Here is a 19,582-nt window from a genome sequence, read left to right on the forward strand (position 1 = left end):
TAATAGCCTACCCACCAAAAAAAGTCCAGGACCAGATGGATTCACAGCTGAATTCTACCAGAGGTACAAGGAGGAGCTGGTACCATTCCTTCTGAAACTATTCCAATCAATAGAAAAAGAGGGAATCCTCCCTAACTCATTTGATGAGGCCAACATCATCCAGATACCAAAGCATGGCAGAGACACAACAAAAAAAGAGAATTTTAGACCAATATCCCTGATGAACATCGATGCAAAAATCCTTAATAAAATACTGGCAAACCGGATTCAGCAGCACATCAAAAAGCTTATCCACCATGATCAAGTGGGCTTCATCCCTGGGATGCAAGGCTGGTTCAACATTCGCAAATCAATAAACGTAATCCAGCATATAAACAGAACCAAAGACAAGAACCACATGATTATCTCAATAGATGCAGAAAAGGCTTTTGACAAAATTCAACAGCCCTTCATGCTAAAAATGCTCAATAAACTCGGTATTGATGGAACATACCTCAAAATAATAAGAGCTATTTACGACAAACCCACAGCCAATATCATACTGAATGGGAAAAAACCAGAAAAATTCCCTTTGAAAACTGGCACAAGACAGGGATGCCCTCTCTCACCACTCCTATTCAACATAGTGTTGGAAGTTCTGGCAAGGGCAATCAGGCAAGAGAAAGAAATCAAGGGTATTCAGTTAGGAAAAGAAGAAGTCAAATTGTCCCTGTTTGCAGATGACATGATTGTATATTAGAAAACCCCATTGTCTCAGCCCAAAATCTCCTTAAGCTGATAAGCAACTTCAGCAAAGTCTCAGGATACAAAATTAATGTGCAAAAATCACAAGCATCTTATACACCAGTAACAGACAAACAGAGAGCCAAATCAGGAATGAACTTCCATTCACAATTGCTTCAAAGAGAATAAAATACCTAGGAATCCAACTTACAAGGGATGTAAAGGACCTCTTCAAGGAGAACTACAAACCACTGCTCAGTGAAATCAAAGAGGACACAAACAAATGGAAGAACATACCATGCTCATGGTTAGGAAGAATCAATATCGTGAAAATGGCCATACTGCCCAAGGTTATTTATAGATTCAATGCCATCCCCATCAAGATACCAATGAGTTTCTTCACAGAATTGGAAAAAACGGCTTTAAAGTTCATATGGAATCAAAAAAGAGCCCGCATTGCCAAGACAATCCTAAGTCAAAAGAACAAAGCTGGAGGCGTCACGCTACCTGACTTGAAACTATACTACAAGGCTACAGTAACCAAAACAGCATGGTACTGGTACCAAAACAGAGATATAGACCAATGGAACAGAACAGAGTCCTCAGAAATAATACCACACATCTACAGCCATCTGATCTTTGACAAACCTGAGAGAAACAAGAAATGGGGAAAGGATTCCCTATTTAATAAATGGTGCTGGGAAAATTGGCTAGCCATAAGTAGAAAGCTGAAACTGGATCCTTTCCCTACTCCTTATACAAAGATTAATTCAAGATGGATTAGAGACGTAAATGTTAGACCTAATACCATAAAAACCCTAGAAGAAAACCTAGGTAGTACCATTCAGGACATAGGCATGGGCAAGGACTTCATGTCTCAAACACCAAAAGCAACGGCAGCAAAAGCCAAAATTGACAAATGGGATCTAATTAAACTAAAGAGCTTCTGCACAGCAAAAGAAACTACCATCAGAGTGAACAGGAAACCTACAGAATGGGAGAAAATGTTTGCAATCTACTCATCTGACAAAGGGCTATTATCCAGAATCTACAAAGAACTCAAACAAATATACAAGAAAAAAACATACAACCCCATCAAAAAGTGGGCAAAGGATATGAACAGACATTTCTCAAAAGAAGACATTCATACAGCCAACAGACACATGAAAAAATGCTCATCATCACTCGCCATCAGAGAAATGCAAATCAAAACCACAATGAGATACCATCTCACACCAGTTAGAATGGCAATCATTAAAAAGTCAGGAAACACAGGTGTTGGAGAGGATGTGGAGAAATAGGAACACTTTTACACTGTTGGTGGGAATGTAAACTAGTTCAACCATTATGGAAAACAGTATGGCGATTCCTCAAGGATCTAGAACTAGATGTACCATATGACCCAGCCATCCCACTACTGGGTATATACCCAAAGGATTATAAATCATGCTGCTATAAAGACACATGCACATGTATGTTTATTGCGGCACTATTCACAATAGCAAAGACTTGGAATCAACCCAAATGTCCATCTGTGACAGACTGGATTAAGAAAATGTGGCACATATACACCATGGAATACTATGCAGCCATAAAAAAGGATGAGTTCGGGTCCTTTGTAGGGACATGGATGCAGCTGGAAACCATCATTCTTAGCAAACTATCACAAGAACAGAAAACCAAACACCGCATGTTCTCACTCACAGGTGGGAACCGAACAATGAGATCACTTGGACTCGGGAAGGGGAACATCACACACTGGGGCCTATCATGGGGAGGGGGGAGGGGGGAGGGATTGCCTTGGGAGTTATACCTGATATAAATGATGAATTGATGGGTGCTGACGAGTTGATCGGTGCAGCACACCAACATGGCACAAGTATACATATGTAACAAACCTGCACGTTATGCACACGTACCCTAGAACTTAAAGCGTAATAATAAAAAAAAAGAAAAAAAAAAAGAAATGGAGAGCAAGATTTCTGTTTTATTTTTCCACTATTAATTGCTTTTGAGCTTTCTGAAGGAAAAAAGGGACAGCACAAATTGCAGTGTATTAGGACTACAAAAATACCTAATTTGACAATTTCTACAAGCTATGCCCTCTAGAATTTAGATGATAAATAAAAAGTAACTCACTTCTCTTCAAAATACAGGCCTATCTTGGAGGTATTTCGGGTTTGGTTCCAGACCACCACAATAAAGCAAATATTACAATAGAAGGAGTCACAAAGATTTTTTGGTTTCCCAGTGCATATAAAAGTTATGTTTATACTATATTGTAGTCTATTAAGTGTGCAACAGCATTATGTCTGAAAACAAGTACATACCTTTTCTTTTTTTTTTTGAGACGGAGTCTCGCTCTGTCACCCAAGTTGGAGTGCAATGGTGTGGTCTCAGTTCACTGCCAGTTCCACCTCCCGGGTTCACGCTATTCTCCTGCCTCAGCCTCCCAAGTAGCTGGGACTACAGGCGCCCATCACCACACCTGGCTAATTTTTTGTATTTTTAGTAGAGACAGGGTTTCACCTGTTAGCCAGGATGGTCTCGATCTCCTGACCTCGTGATCTGCCCACTTTGGCCTCCCAAAGTGCTGGGATTACAGGTGTGAGCCACCGTGCCCAGCCCAGTACATACCTTTATTTAAAAATACTTCAATGCTAAAAAACACTGATACAGAGATATGAAATGGACACATGCTACTAAAAAAAAAATGATACCAACATGGCCAGGCACAGTGGCTCATGCCTGTAATCTCAGCACTTTGGGAGGCAGAGGTGTCTGGATCACCTGAGGCCAAGAGATCAAGACCATCCTGACCAACATGGCGAAACCCCGTCTCTACTAAAAATACAAAAATTAGCTGGGTGTGGTGGCACATGCCTGTAGTCCCAGCTACTCGGGAGGCTGAGGCAGGCGAATTGCTTGAACCCGGAGGTTGCAGAGAGCCGAGATCCCACCACTGCACTTCAGCCTGGGCAACAGAGCGAGACTCCATCTCAAAAAAAAAAAAAAAAAAAAAAAAAAAAAAAAAAAAAAATGGAGCCAACAGACATGCTCAACACAGGATTGCCACAAACCTTAAGTATGTGAAAAACTTACAAAGTGTAATAAAGTAAAGCACAATAAAACGAGGTATGCCTGTAGTCACTCTGTAAGCAAATCATGAAACCTCAGAAACACATCTGTAACCACTTTTGAACCCATTTTTTTTTTTTAGCAGAAAATACTCATGTAACATATCTACTGTTTTTCCTTTCCTAAAGTCCCTTCTTCTTAACCAAGCAAAAGCATAAAGAAGCTCAATTTCTAAAATTCCCATGTAGGGGCACAGTGTTATTTGCCTAAAGAAAGACCTATGAAGAATTACTGAAAGTCACATACATCCCCAAAAAACGGGAGAAAACGAAGTCACACTGATTGCATACTGAGAAGCACAAACTGAGCATCTGAGTATCTACTACATGCACAATACTCCAGCTTTGTAAAACAATGTATTTACTTGCAAATACATGATACCACTGTGCTTTTTTAAAACAGGTCTTCTACCAGTTTAAAGACTAAAAGAAGTGAAGAAATCTAAAATAAATTCTACTTTTTCTTAGTGTTGCGCTCCAAACCAATTTGAAACTATTTTAATGTGCAGCAAGAAATTGCCTTTCATATAAATCAATCCTAAAGAAACCGTATTTTCTAGCTGGTTCTCTCACATCACTATTTTAATACTTCAATTAATTGTGCACATCACTGCCAGACTTTCTTAAACTTGATTTCCAAGACTCTGATATAGTTCAATCTAATGTACTTTTTAAACTATCCAGCAAATACATACTCTCTTCTGTTTCCTCCCTTTTCCTTACAAATCATAAATATTTCTTCATATATACATTTTTTTGTGCTGTTGCTTAACCTTCAAACCATAGTCCTCCTTCAAGGGTCAGCTCAAACTTGCCAAACCAGAGATCTTTCCGTTCACCAAATGTAGTATTAAGTATACAGTTATAAAGTATACAGACAAAAAATTAAAACATGAACAAATTTTTTCAACACCAAAATGAGTTTTTAAACTATGTGATGATACTTTGTATTTTTCATTACCTATTGCATCCAGTACTACTGTGAAAAAGTCAGAAATACCCATTGACTGAAGAAAGTTTTCAATGTATAAGTTACCATTCAGACTGAGATATTTAGTATCTTACACACTCTCTTCCCCTAGAAGTATGTATGTCAGATAAAAAAAATTTGTCCTGCCTGGGTGTGGTGGCTCACGCCTATAATCCCAACACTTTGGGAGGCTGAGGCAGGAGGATCACTTGAGATCAGGAGTTTGAGACCAGCCTGTTCAACATGGTGAAACCTCATTTCTACTAAAAATGCAAAAATTAGCCAGGCGTGGTGGCACGTGACTGTAGTCCCAGCTACTCAGGTGGCTGAGCCACCAGAATCACTTGAACCTGGGAGGCAGAGGCTGCAGTAAGCCGAGACCGTGCCACTGCACTCCAGCCTGGGCAACAGAGAGAGACTCCATGTCGGGAAAAAAAAAATTTGTTCTGACAAGTATTTCAAAATTCATGAACACAGGCAGGTATATATTTTTGCCAAGGTTCAAAGGCTAGTATCAAATGTTTGGAAATCTATACCATACCAATGGCCAGCAGCAACCTCCCACGATTACTACCCCTTTTAATGCCATTATCTACATCCAGGGATATACTACATTTCTGCCACAGGAGAGAAGTACCACTAAGTAGTAAAAGGGGAACGCTTTGAAGTCAGAAACTAGAATCTGAATCCAAGTTTTACCTCTTATGAAGTAAGTAGGCTATGACCTTATACAAATTACTTACCAACTTTTAGTCTCAGATTATACTCCTACAGAGATAAGGACTACCACCTAAAAAGATTATTGAGAGGAAGAAATAAGGTGGTACTTGAAAAATCACATGGTATATCAAGATAAATCGTAAGTTCAAATGTTACTTTTCTTACTTTCCACTGACTTGGATTTCAAATGTGAACTTGAAATATTTTTCCAGGCTGGGCGTGGTGGCTCACCCCTAGAATCCCAGCAATTTGGGAGGCTGAGGCAAGAAGATTGCTTGAGCCCAGGAGTTAAAAGACCAGTCTGGGCAACATGGCAAGACTCTGTCTCTACAATTTTTTTTTTTTTTTTAATTAGCTAGGCATGGTGGTATGTGCCTGTGGTCCCAGCTACTTGGAAGGATTGCCTGAGGCTACAGTGAGTAATATCTGCACTACTGCACTCCAGCCTGGGTGACAGTCTTAAAAAAAAAAAAAGAAAATAAAATAAAACTTTTTCCATTAAGACTGTTCCTGGCCGGGCACGATGGCTCACGCCTGTAATCCCAGCACTTGAGGAGGCTGAGGTGGGCGGATCATGAGGTCAGGAGATCGAGAACATCCTAGCTAACACGGTGAAACCCTGTCTCTACTAAAAAAAAAAAAAATTAGCCCGGCTTGGTAGGGGGCGCCTATAGTCCCAGCTGCTCGGGAGGCTAAGGCAGGAGAATGGCGTGAATCCGGGAGGCAGAGGTTGCAGTGAGCCGAGATCGTGCCACTGCACTCCAGCCTGGGCGACAGAGCAAGACTCTGTTTTAAAAAAAAAAAAAAAAGGGTGTTTCTAATGGTGGCTAGTGACATTAGTACAGTACTCTAAGTTAGAGTGCTTATATATATATTTGTAATATTTTACATTGGATGGGGTGTGGGGGAGGAGAAAGAGCACCTGTCTATACTCCCTAAAAAAAGAAAACCCAAGAAAAAAATTATATAAAGAACACTTACACATTCAGATTCCACAGATGAAGAAATCATATAAAATATGCATACACTTAAAGTTTAAAAGCCCCAATAATTTATATCTCTTACAAAGAGAGAGTCTCTATATTATTATACACTGGGAAAAGGGGAGATGTTAAAAACTCTAGGATCTACTACAAAAAGTTTTATTACTAAAATATACCTGGCAGCATCATTATCGTTAGGACAGTTAAGTAATACTCTCCATTGTGATTTTGCTACAACTGGACTTTTTTCATCATGTTAAAAAGAACTCCTACAACAAAACTAAAACTAAGGTGATGAGCTTTCAGGGTAAAATATATCTGTAAGGAAAGCCACGAATATTCCATACCTTGTTAATGGTAATGATGTTATTTGCAATTACAGCTAGTAATCCCACATCTGTTGGTCTGTGAACAACAAGCAACAGTCAAAACCAAACAAACCTTAAAAAGAACCCATTCCCATATAAAAGATACTTCCTTTTAATAACTCACTTTAGTTTTATTATTTGATTGTAAAGTTGCAAAGCCTCCTCTGTTCGACCCTGAAGCTGCAGAATATAGGCCATCTGACCATGAATGATGGCCAGTTCTGCCTGTGGGTCTTCCTCAGTCCCATCCTAAAAGAAAGAAATATTTTTCCCATATAAATTTTCCAAACTGATCTACATATTTATCAAATAACTGAAAAATTCAAAAGAGATACAATCCTGAAGAAGACATAATTTCAGAAATTTTCCTTTAGAGTCAATTCTTTAGAAATTGCCAGCAAGAGAGAAGTTTAAGTGAAAATAGCAAAAAGACTTCAACTTCTAAGAAGTATCTAAAGAAAAAAAAAAAAGGCAAAAAGATCCTAGAAGAACATGGTAATAAGTTTAGGAATACCATTTATTGATCATTATCATCCTCTAAAGCCCAAGAATTAAAAAACCTAAGTAAAAAACCAACATGCAAGTATATCTTTTTATAATGATACCCCTAAATTCTGGAAACATAATTTTCTCATTAAAAGCACATTTAAAAATGCTTTTCTCTCTACTATAACTCTACTATAAAAACTACAAAATTCCAATTAACACTGTACAAAAAACTTCAAAAGCTGGAACTAATTCTGTACTTTAATCCTATAATTGAACAAATTATGTAATTAAAGTAGTAGCTCTCTTAACTGATATTCCAGATTAATCCACATTTCTCCTCTCCTTCTGAAAAGGCTGTACAATGAATACTCAAGACTAGAAGACAACGCTCCTTTAATGACCCAACGCTCCTGCTCTCACCTGGTGAGTATCTGCTGACCAGGAGTCAGGTATGTTTGTTTCCAAACCCATTATGCAGTTGTGTTTGATGAGGAAATGATAAAACTTAAAAATATTAAAGAGAAGAACTATGGGCTGGGCATGGTGGCTCACGCCTGTAATCTCAGTGCTTTAGGAGGCTGAAGTGGGAGGGTCGCTTGAGGCCTGGAGTTCAGACAAGCCTGGGCAACACAGCGAGACCCCCATCTCTACAAAGAAGAATTAGCTGGGCATGGTGGTGCTACTCAGGAGGCTGTGGTGAGAGGATTGCTTGAGCCCAGGAGTTTGAGGTTACAGTGACCTATGATCACACCACTGCAATCCAGCCTGGGTGAAACAGCAAGATCCCGTCTCAAAAAAAAAAGGAGAGAGTGAACTATGAATGTGAAAAGAGACATATTTCAATGTAAATCATGCTGAATACTCAGAAAGATACGGTAAAGGTAAATTCCTAAAGAAAATTATTGTCTAATTAGTTGTGAGCCAAAAAGATTGGCTTTGGTAAGAGACTGGTTAAAAAAAAAAAATCTCTAAGGACTCTATAATGAAAGTGCTTACCTACTGTATTTAAGATATTGTTACACTTAAAAAGAAAAACCAAAAGTGTAAATTGGGAATGTTGAATTATGTCACTACATAAGAAATACACATGGAACTTCTGTGAGCAGACCAATCCTCAAAGACCTTAGTCCTACATCCTAAAATAGGGGAATAAATTTACATTATATAAATGTATAATCAAGTGCTTAAGGTATGCCAAAATTTTTTGTATTGTGATTTCTCACTCTAATAGACTTCATCAAATAACTGATACAAGAGGGTGGTTTCTAGTGTGATTCCTACTTAATCACCATCTTCTAAAGAAAGTCAATAAATAGTACAATGAAGCCTCAGTAATGTTAATAGTCAGAAGTGTAAAATTTTGGTTTAACAATGATGGAATACTTACAGTGTCTTCTGATAAAGAACGGCGACAAAGATCTATAGGAGAAAAAATTGTTTTAAAAGTAGTATTGCTGGGTAAATTCCATGTCTTTCACTATTCCAAAGAGCAAGATCTAAATTTCTAGGCAGAAGATTCCAAGATAATCATAGTAACAAGCAACTGTGAAATTTACATTAGCATCAAATATACTACATATATATTATCAGTCTCTTGACTTTCCTAGCTCTTTGGCACTTTTCTTTCATTTGTTGTGTCTATGCTAAAAATATTTGTAAAGTGCATCAAAAAATACAAATGTAGTAAATATTAATTGCAAAAAACCAATTATAGAAAAGTATAAAAATAAATAATCCTACCACCCAGAGATAAACACTGCTAGCATTTCAGTTATTTAGCTTTTTAATATTTTTTTGTTTGTTTTTAAAGTTGGGGGGTCTCACTCTGTTGCCCACGCTGGAGTGCAGAGGCTTCATCACAGCTCACCACAGCCTTGAAATCCTGGGCTCAAGTGATCCTCCCACTTCCACCTCCCAAGTAGCTGGGACTACAGCTGTGAGCCACTATACCTGGCTTAGTTTTATGTAAATGCACAGTTGCATTTTAAAATGAAAGTGAGACACTGTGCATGCTATTTTGAAACCTCCCTTCCCCATTCAATATCCTGTGGATATATCTCTGTTACAATAAACATAGATCTACATTACTGTATCTTTTTTAATGTTATTGGTTGTAATGACTGTAATTACTTTGTGATTATGGTAAAACTTAGCCAATCCTTTAATAGTAGAGAACTTCATGCTGTTTCTAAATTTCTGTTCTTATGAATATCCCTTCAATGAACATTCATACAGACACATATGTAAATTTATCGAATCATTTCCTTAAGTTTCTATAAGTGAAATTATTGGATCAAAGGGTAGGTAAATTTTAAAATCTGCTACACATCACCAAATTGCTCACTGAAAAGTCTGTATTACTCTTACACTCAAACCCACAATGTATGAGAATGTTCTTCATTGGGTATGATCAAGAAATTATAATTCTGCTGGGTGCAGTGGCTCATACCTGTAATCTCAGCACTTTGGGAGGTCGAGGTGGGTGGGTCACTTGAGGTCAGGAAATTATCTCTTTTTTTTTTTTGAGACAGGGTCTCATTCTGTCACCCAGGCTGGAAATACAGTGGTATGATCTCAGCTCACTGGAGCCTCAATCTCTTAGGCCCTCCTAGGCCCTGTTGCCTCAGTCACCCGAGTAGCTAGGAATACAGGTGTGCACCACCACACTTGGCTAAATATATATATGTATTTTTGTAAAAACGAAGGCTTACTATGTTACTCAGGCTGGTCTTGAACTGCTAGGCTGAAGCAATCCTCCTGCCTCGGCCTCCCAAAAGTGCTGGGATTATAGGCGTGAGCCACTGCACTCAGCCAAAAAATTATAATTCTAAAACAGATTTTCCTCATGATGCTCTAACCTCTGTTCTTAACTTTCAACATTTAACAGTAAAACTTTGCTCTCGTTTTAAACCCTAATATTTAATAGTAAAACAGACTTTGTTTCACCTTTTTTTCCACCCCAATGATCACTGCAGTACCTACATCACTTTTATAGCTTCCAGGGAAAAATGTATGCACAAGCAAAGTTAAAATGTTTCATGTGTTAATACCAGACACAGTTCTCTAATCAATTAATTTTTTTCTTAATTAAAAGCTTCAGCTGGGCACAGTAGCTCACGGCTGTAATCCCAGCACTTTAGGAGGCCAAGGCAGGCAGATCACTTGACAACAGGAATTTGAGATCAGCCTGGCCAACATGGCGAAAACCGTCTCTACGGAAAATACAAAAATTAGTTGGGCATGGTGGCACGCGCCTGTGATCTCAGCTACTTGGGAGGCTGAGGCATGATAACTGCTTGAACCTGAGAGGTGGAGGGTGAAGTGAGCCAAGTTCTTGCCACTGCACTCCAGCCTGGGCGACAGAGCAAGACTCTGTTCCTCCCCTGCCCACAACCCCACCAAAAAAGCTTCAAAGCATGCAAATATCATATAAGAAACATACCAAATGGAGTTAAAACATGCTTGAGGTCAGGTGTGGTGGCTCACGCCTGTAATCCTAGCACTTTGGGAGGCCGAGGCAGGTGGATCACGAGGTCAGGAGTTCGAGACCAGCCTGGCCAACATGGTGAAACCCTGTGTCTACTAAAAATACAAAAATTAGCTGGGTGTGGTGGCGGGCACCTATAATCCCAGCTACTCGGGAGGCTGAGGCAGGAGAATTGTTTGAACCTGGGAGGTGGAGGTTGCAGTGAGCTGACATCACGCCATTGCACTCCAGCCTGGGCAACAGGGCGAGACTCTGTCTCAAAAAACAAAAAACAAACAAACAAAAAAAATGCTTGAATGGTGCTATCAATACATAAATGTAGTGTATGTGTGTGTATACACATAGGCACACCATGTTATTACTTGAATACCTGTTAAACAACAATAATAATAGTGACAAAATATTTACTGAATGCTTATACTATATGCCATCATGCATGCTTATACTATATTATTGTGAATGGCTGACATTCATTAACTCACTTAATCTACACATAACATTCACAGTAACTTGTTCAAAACCTGCTCCTCAAAATTCAAATGTTAAGGTCTGGTATGGTTGGAAACAGACTAATAGACTGGCTTAGGGATTAGAAATATAGGTGAGATATGGTCAAATAGAGAAAGTGCCAGTAATCCCAGCACTTTGAAAGGCCGAGGAGGGTGGATCACTTGAGGCCAGGAGTTCGAGGTCAGCCTGGCCAACATGGTGAAACCCGTTTCTATTAAACATACAAAAATTAGCCAGGCGTGGTAGCATGCACCTATAATCCCAGCTACTCAGGAGGCTGAGGCAGGAGAATTGCTTGAACTTGGGAGACAGAGGTTGCAGTGAGCCGAGATCATGCCACTGTACTCCAGCCTGGGTGACACAGTAAGATTCTGTCCGCATCCCCCGCCAAAAAAAAAAAAAAAAAAAAAAAAGAGAAAGACTACATGAACTTTGAGAAATTGTCACTGCATCGATAACTTCCATTTAATAATTTCACAGAAGTCCAATGCAATTTTAGAAAATACAAAGTTATATGCACATTATATTTACAGGTAAGTTTAACAAACTTCAAACCTTCAGCCTTTTGCAGGATTTTCATGGCCTGGTTCAGCTGGCCTTGGCCTATCAGCGCACATGCAGTGTTGTAGCACAGCTCATGTGTGCCTTCTTGGAGGCCCAAGTTCTCCTGTCAGGGGACAAAATACCAGTTAAATACTAAACATGAATAATACTTCATGACTGTATTGGTACACCACAAGGATACTCACTGGAACCACTTTTTCCCAATTGCTTTGAGCTGCAACAACTGCTGAAAGGTTTGTTTTCCTCTCCTCATCATAATCATCTTGGGAGTTTCGGACAAGATCTCTATATACTGCTAAGCATTCATCATAGCGTTCCAAACGGTATAACTGAATAATAAATAGCAAGTAAAAAATCAGAGACAAATATGGTGTTACGTCTTTAATACCATGCAAATCTTTTTTGGAACCACTAAGTAGGAATCCTAGTTCAGCATAACGGGAACAATCAACTGTTTATGTTTTATAATTTTTAAATGAGTTCCACATACTAGTCATACTTCCAAATAAATTACTTTTTGAAAATACTTTTAAAATGAATGTTCAATCTATTGTGGATCTGTAGGCAGGATTCAGTTGAGAAAAGTCATTTTCTTTCTTTCTTTTCTTTTCTTTTTTTTTTTTTTTGAGACGGAGTTTCATTCTTGTTGCCCAGGCTGGAGCGCAATGGTGTGATCTCGGCTCGCCACAACTTCCACCTCCTGGGTTCAAGAGATTCTCCTGCCTCAGCCTCTTGAGGTAGCTGGGATTACAGGCATGCGCCACCACGCTTGGTTAATTTTGTATTTTTAGTAGAAATGGGGTTTCTCCATGGTCAGGATGGCCTCTAACTCCCGACCTCAAGTGATTTGACCATCTCAGCCTCCCGGAGTGCTGGGATTACAGGTGTGAGCCACTGCACCCGGCCAAGAAAAGTCATTTTTATTACCTATCTTCTTGAAGTTAGTAAAGTGCCTAAATAGGTTGTGAAAGAACACCTTTATAAGAATTCAACCTTGTTATTTAGATCTAAAATTACAACGAAAATATTTTTCCACAACACAAAATGATTACTAAAACAGGAACAAAATTAAGTGTTAAGAAGAAGACTTAATGTTTCCTAGAGTTCACTATAATCTTCATTTTATCTTTCTTAGAAACCAGCTATCACACAGGTGAGTCTCAAGCAGACACAATAGAATTCCTCCTGATTTCATTCAAGTTGTGCTGAAAGAATAATAACTGCCACTGTAGGTAAATTAGTCCATTATGTATGACACAGGTTGATGTCTTTAACCTCAAAATGCTAGAATTTACCCTAAAGTTATCCAGTTTACCTTAAAAGTTTTTTATAGACCTACAATCCATGAATTTGTCCAAATCTTTCTTCAACTCATTTGTATTATTCAATCCATACTACCTCCTGAGAACAATACATTCAATACAACATTATTTGCCCTAAATTGACACTTAAAAGTCTTTAAGAGGCGGCCAGGCGTGGTGGCTTAGGCCTGTAATCCCAGTACTTTGGGAGGTCAAGGCAGGCAAATCACTTGAGGCCAGGAGTTTGAGACGAGCCTAGGCAACATGGCATAACCCCGTCTCTACCAAAAAATACAAAAATTAGCTGGGTGAGTTGGCGCATGCCTGTAATCCCAGCTACTTGGGAGTCTGAGTCAGGAGAATCGCTTGAACCTGAGAGTTGGAAGCTGCAGTGAGTCAAGATAGTGCCACTGCACTCCAGCCTGAGCAACAGAGCGAGACTCCATTAAAAAAAAAAAAAAAAGGAAAAGCTTTAAGAGGGTTTTGCTAACTATAATATACACATTTCTGTCCTCTTGTCATTAACAGCTCCATTTTACATTAGGCTTAATTTTATGTCTCAACATACTTTAAAATATTTTCATGATTTCATGGGCTAGAATCATCTAAATTCTCATCTATCATGATATCCTTTATTTTAAACTTAGAATACAGTATTAGTGAAATACTATTTCAAACCTGTTGAAGTATACAAGCTCAATGTGCTTTATCTTTCTAACTCACAAGTCAAAATTAAATAGATTAGTTCTTTCATTTTCTTTGATTTTCTAATTACCTGAGGAAGTCATTTGTTCATAGCATGTTATATATGCAACTGTTTGTATGAAGATCAAGAAGAGGGATTATGTTCAAACCTCAAGGACTGGTTTGGTGGCTAGTGTTGTGGAGCATCAGGATGGGCTGGGTTTCCTCAACCCTGCTCCTTGCTAGAGGTAGTCATGCTCACTCAGGATCACTGTCAACATGTATTTAAAAGCAGTAATTACCACTTGTCCATAAAGCTCCTTCAGTTTGTCTGTCTGCTGGTTAGCACTTTCTATTGTCTTCAAGGCATTCTCAATTCTGTTCAGCCTGTATTCGCAATATGCCTTTTCAAAGGAGAGAGAGTTACTGAAGAAGGAAAAAAACCAGTATCTGATTATTATCTAACAATGCAATGCACCCAATATATAGAACATCACTCTAAGCACTGGATTTAGTCCTGATAACAGATGAGAAAACTGACAAAGGTTAGAGACTTATCTAAATATCAGATAGCTTGTAAATGTCTATCAAACATATAATTAAGCATATATCAATTTCCCTAGCCTCTCTTTCTTTCATGGATATTCTTATTAAAGTAAACATTCAAGAAGGAAATCATTAATCTGCTAAATAAGTAATTGTCTTAGATACAAGGATAATTTGAAGGCTGCTTTAAATGGGTTGTTTTGGAAGTCTCTTAAATTCATTAACAAAACAATAAGCCATATAATGCTTCTTTAAACTTGTTTAAGAAACAAATGATTAGCAAAGAAAAAATAACTATAAATCTTAAAAGAAGTACCTGTAATCAAACAACTGGTAAATACTACTAACATACACACACTTAAAAATTCATCTACATTAATGTGATACCTCATTGCTGATGTTTCAACCATAATCCATGAGAAAAAATATTTATTAAAGCAAAGGCTAATGTCCTTTACTTACCTAACAAAAAAATTTATTTTTGGGCCAGGTGCGGTGGCTCATGCCCGTAATCCCAGCACTTTGGGAGGCCGAGGCGGGCGGATCACTTGAGGTCAGGAGTTCAAGACCAGCCTGGCCAACACTGGCAAAACCCTGTCTCTACTAAAATCACAAAAATTAGCCAGGTGTGGTGGTGCACATCTGTAGTCACAGCTACTTGGGAGGCTGAGGCAGGAGAATCGCTTGAACCTGGAAGGTGGAGGTTCCACCAGCCTGGGTGACAGAGCAAGACTCCGTCTCAAAAAAAAAAAAAAATTTATAAATACTTTTATCCAAGACTCATTGACAAAATGTTTTTGAAAATGTCTCTCACAAAATAGCCCAAAATCAAGACAGTGAATTTTAGCACAAACATATTTAACAGGAGAAAAGCAGCATTGCCTCCATTTCCCTTTTATTTTTAATAAAGTTGAAAATTAATTTTTAATCTCTGTAACACATTTATACGGCTCAAATATAAAAAGATGTACACTAAGAGGCTTTATTCCCACTGCTACCCAAATCTAACCTGTTCCTATCACCTCCTACAAATGACTTTTTTTTTTTTTTGAGACGGAGTCTCCCCGTTACCCACGCTGGAATGCAATGGTGCAATCTTAGCTCACTGCAGCCTCCATCTCCTGGGTTCAAGCGATTCTTCTGCCTCAGCCTCCTGAGTAGCTGGGAATACAGATGCGTGTCACCATACCCAGCTAATTTTTTGTATCTTCAGTAGAGATGGGGTTTCACCATATTGGCCGGTATGGTCTCAAACCCCTGACCTTGTGATCTCCCTCTTTCGGCGTCCCACAAATGACTATTCATTGTTTCTCTTTATATTGTTTGTTTTGCAAATACAGGCAAATGCATATATAAATTTTTACATCCTCCTCCTCTCGCAAAAGGAAGTATATTATATATTGTTCTGCACCTTATAAACCAGTATCCCATTAATATGCTTCAAATTTAATTTCAACACTTTTTTTTGGAGCCTAGGTATAACAGGAAAGAAACTTTGACTGAGTTATTCTCCCTACATCCTCCAAGGACTCATAATTATGTACCACAACTCTCTATGGTTCACCTCCTTAGTGGTTCAAAGGAAACACAATGGTTAAAACAAACAAAAAAAATAGACCCTCTAAGGCTAAAAGAAACAGAAGTTAATAGTATTCCTCCCAGTTTCAGAAACATTATTGACAAGCAAAAGGGGGAAAAAAAGGAAGGAAAGATTAAAAAAATCAGCAAATAGTTGGGGAAAAATACATGGAAGAGATTATAGCTATACTAAGTGTTTCTAATAACTGAATAAGCAACTAACTGAATCACTTACTTGGCTAACACTTTGGTGTGAGTATTGATGACATTCAAAGCTTCCTTGAAACTTCCATTCTGGATAAGGCATACCACTTTACAATGCAGGGCAGTTACATCATCTTTGTTGATCTGTAGTACTAGAGAACAATTTTAGGAAAGTCATTTTTAAATCCATTTCCTTTTCACATTTTTACTAAATTTTCCCATCCCATCTCTCCGAAAGCTAAATTTCTAATTTTATTGCAACAGAAATAATTGGTCAGAACAACTGGAAGAAACAGCAACAAAGCAAAACAAACCCAGAAAATAATCTTCGCTTTTAACTTAAAAAGTGACAATAAGGAGAGTTATAGATTAAATTTTCAATGAGATAAAGATGCCCAGTATGCATGTACCAAAAAAATGCAGTGAAATAAAGAAGAAAGAAGCAATTGCTCCAGATATTTCATCTTGAAATGCATGCTACATTCTGTATAGTTCATTACTTCACAGGGAAAAAGTTCAGGTAGAATTTGGAAGCAGATGACCTAGGTTTGGTGCAAGCTTGCCACTAAATGCCTTGAGGTCTTGGGTATATCACCTAACAGCCAAATCTTAGTTTTCTGAGCTACAAAATGATTAGAAAAGCATTACCTATTTAAATAAGGTTACTGAAAACATGAAATGAGAATATTTTGGAAACATTTTATAAAGTATAATGCAAAGGCAATTTATCTTGCTGGCAACGTTTCCAAAAATCATTAAAATTTTCCCTTTTCACCTAAGATGACCAAAGTATAAGGAAGAACTCAGGTGGCAAGTTTCAACGTTAACAACTGTTCGGTATTAAAATGACCAGGATCATCGTTACTCTTGTTCCTGTGCAACTACAGAAGTCCATTTCTCAAAGAATCACAAGAATTTCTACCAATTAAGAAAACATACTGGCGAACAAGTTGACAACTTTTGCTGATTAAAAGAATTCCTGCAAAATACTACACTGCTACTAAGTATATAGTACTGTTTGGAAGGCTAGAGTTAATTCAAACAAATTTAGGGATAAATTCTAATTCGTAGCTATTCTCCTCAATGTCTGAAATCACCAAAAGTGCACTGTGGGCACAATCACTACTTTTCACGTTAACCCAGTACTGGAGTGTTGAAAATTATTTAGACAGTTTTGTATGTTATTGACACACCCTTTAGGTTAATACTACTCTGAACAGCTAAGCCGTGCCTTGGTAATTACATTTCCAAATCTAACATGCACAGGCTGTATCTTCACTAGAGAAGAACTGCGCACCACCGAGAACATTAAGTAGCATGGCCATGCCACATTTCAGGTATGTAGTAAAGAACAAAAGGATATGATGAATTAAACCTCACAACAAAGGCAGTAAAACCCTAAACTATCCCTTACAAGGCAAAAAAAAAAAACAGGCCAAACTTTTCTTCCGACATTATTCCCAGTGTTGGTGCTTCCATACACATATTTCCTAACTTAATAACACTGAAGACATCCCATCTGTGGGAATGACAGGCCTGACATCCAGATCCAGCCCTTTCCTCTCGCCCAGTAGAATACGTACAGCTTCCACCTGGTCAGCACCAGCTTCTAAACTACGTGTCCCAAGCAGGTTCCTCCCCCTTTAGCGGCCAAAGAGAACAAGCTCCCTCAGTAATACAGTCCTGATCATTGCGCTCAAGAAGAAGAAGAAAAGGAGGCACTTTGGAATATTTGTGAAATAAAACAGCAAAGAGGGAGTCAAATAAGAAAACAGTTTGAAATGGGCTCCGAGAGCTGCGGTCTCTTTAAAACCTGCCCTCGCTTCCCGTGGGGGGTAAAGAGGGAAGTACACGTGGCTCTAAGCAACCAGGGACCCCAGGCTGGCATGGTGAAGCCGAGGGGTGAGACCTGCGTCTGCCGGACGTTCGGGCCCGAGCCGGGGGGAGAATGGTCGGGGGGGTTTCGGGGGTCTCCCCTTCCCGTGCCTCCCGCGCGAGGTGGTCTCGTGCGCCGGAAACAGGCCGCATCCTCCCGCCGGCCTGGGCCCGCCCCAGTGCCCACCCCGACACTTACTCTTATTGACGGTCTTGAGAGCGCGCGTGAAGTCGCCGTTCTGGCCATACCGGTTCACTTCACTCCACAACGCAGGTACTGACACCCCCCCACTGCCGCCACTCGCCATCTTGGAGGAGACGAGGGGCGGGGCCGGGCGACCTCTGCCCCGGAAGAGGATCTCTGAGGCTGCCAAGAGGAGGAGGAAGTTGATGATTGCTAAGCGTCGGGAGCGTCTTCAACCCTGAGGCAGCATCGGAGACCGTAATCTTCTGCTCTCGTGGCAAGAAATTTGCACGGATAGAGTTGATACACCTCGCTTGAAGTTGGCCTGGAGAAAGAGGCGTCGGACTCCCGGAAGGGGTTGGGACACGGTCACCAGTTTCGGCTCAAAGCGGCGTGTTTCCAGGAGACCGCCATGGTCGAGGCAGCGTCCCGGTCCCACGGTGCGGGCCCGGACGATCATTTGTGGGATATAAATAAAAGAACTATGAGGTGGTAAATAAAATACTACGAACTAGAAGCCGTAGGGAGTCATTTGAAGGAGAATGGGCACGGCTCGTCGGTGGTTGAGGGAAAGGGATCTTGAAAGATGATTAGGAGAACTTGGGTTCTGGGGAAAGTAGGGGAGGACATTCTGGCAGAGAAGCAAACGTGAGGAAAGGTAAGAAGGCAAGAATCTCCCATTACAAAGGGTTTGGTGAAACCCTTTGCCTGTCCTTTTCGCTCCGTTCGGGAGCAGTCGGCAATAAGCTGAAAGGGTAATAAGGTGAAAATGCCCGGGGTCAGTTCCTGGCTCTGCGACTCACTAGATGCCTGACAATAAACAAGTTACTTAGCTTCTGGGAGTCTTTTTTCCCGACTGTGAAATAGGGATACTATATTTGTTCTAGAGATATAAAATAATAGGGTTTGCTTACGACCTTAGTGTCAAGATGTGTTCAGATGTACGAACGGAATGGGTAGCTATTGGGTACACTTGGTGTGAGTTTTTTTTTTTTTTTTAAGAGACGGGAATCTTGCTGTGTTGCCCAAGCTGGTCTGGAACTCCTGGGCTCAAGCAATCCTCCTACCACAGCCTCTCCAAGTGCTGGGATTACAGGCATGAGCCACCACACCCAGACGATGTGAGAGATACACTTGATGTGAATATTGTATTTTATTGAATGGCCTGCTTTTCAGACTCATATCTTGTCATGACTTTTACAACTCCTGCTACTCCCTCTGTCCCTCAGGAACCTAGCTAACTTCTTTTTTTTTTGAGA

At 39.5% G+C, this 19,582-nt stretch overlaps 1 protein-coding gene across 2 annotated transcripts in view; it reads right to left on the minus strand.

Moving 5' to 3' along the window:
• SRP72 (signal recognition particle 72) overlaps positions 1 to 19,196 on the minus strand; it is a 42,890-nt gene extending 23,694 nt beyond the window's left edge. For both annotated transcript variants that reach the window (XM_033214590.1, XM_033214591.1), the window contains exons 1-8: positions 18,339 to 19,196; positions 16,296 to 16,416; positions 14,239 to 14,362; positions 12,137 to 12,280; positions 11,943 to 12,054; positions 8,778 to 8,809; positions 7,026 to 7,150; positions 6,881 to 6,938 (exon numbers count right to left, since the gene is read on the minus strand). In XM_033214590.1, coding sequence (XP_033070481.1) covers positions 6,881 to 6,938; positions 7,026 to 7,150; positions 8,778 to 8,809; positions 11,943 to 12,054; positions 12,137 to 12,280; positions 14,239 to 14,362; positions 16,296 to 16,416; positions 18,339 to 18,447 — 825 coding nt within the window. In that variant the 5' untranslated portion in view covers positions 18,448 to 19,196. The remainder of the gene's footprint in view (positions 1 to 6,880; positions 6,939 to 7,025; positions 7,151 to 8,777; positions 8,810 to 11,942; positions 12,055 to 12,136; positions 12,281 to 14,238; positions 14,363 to 16,295; positions 16,417 to 18,338) is intronic.
• Positions 19,197 to 19,582: the final 386 nt, after the last annotated feature.

Source organism: Trachypithecus francoisi, unplaced genomic scaffold (assembly GCF_009764315.1).
Source record: "Trachypithecus francoisi isolate TF-2019V2 unplaced genomic scaffold, Tfra_2.0 Lachesis_group1, whole genome shotgun sequence".
Taxonomy (NCBI): Eukaryota; Metazoa; Chordata; class Mammalia; order Primates; family Cercopithecidae; genus Trachypithecus; species Trachypithecus francoisi.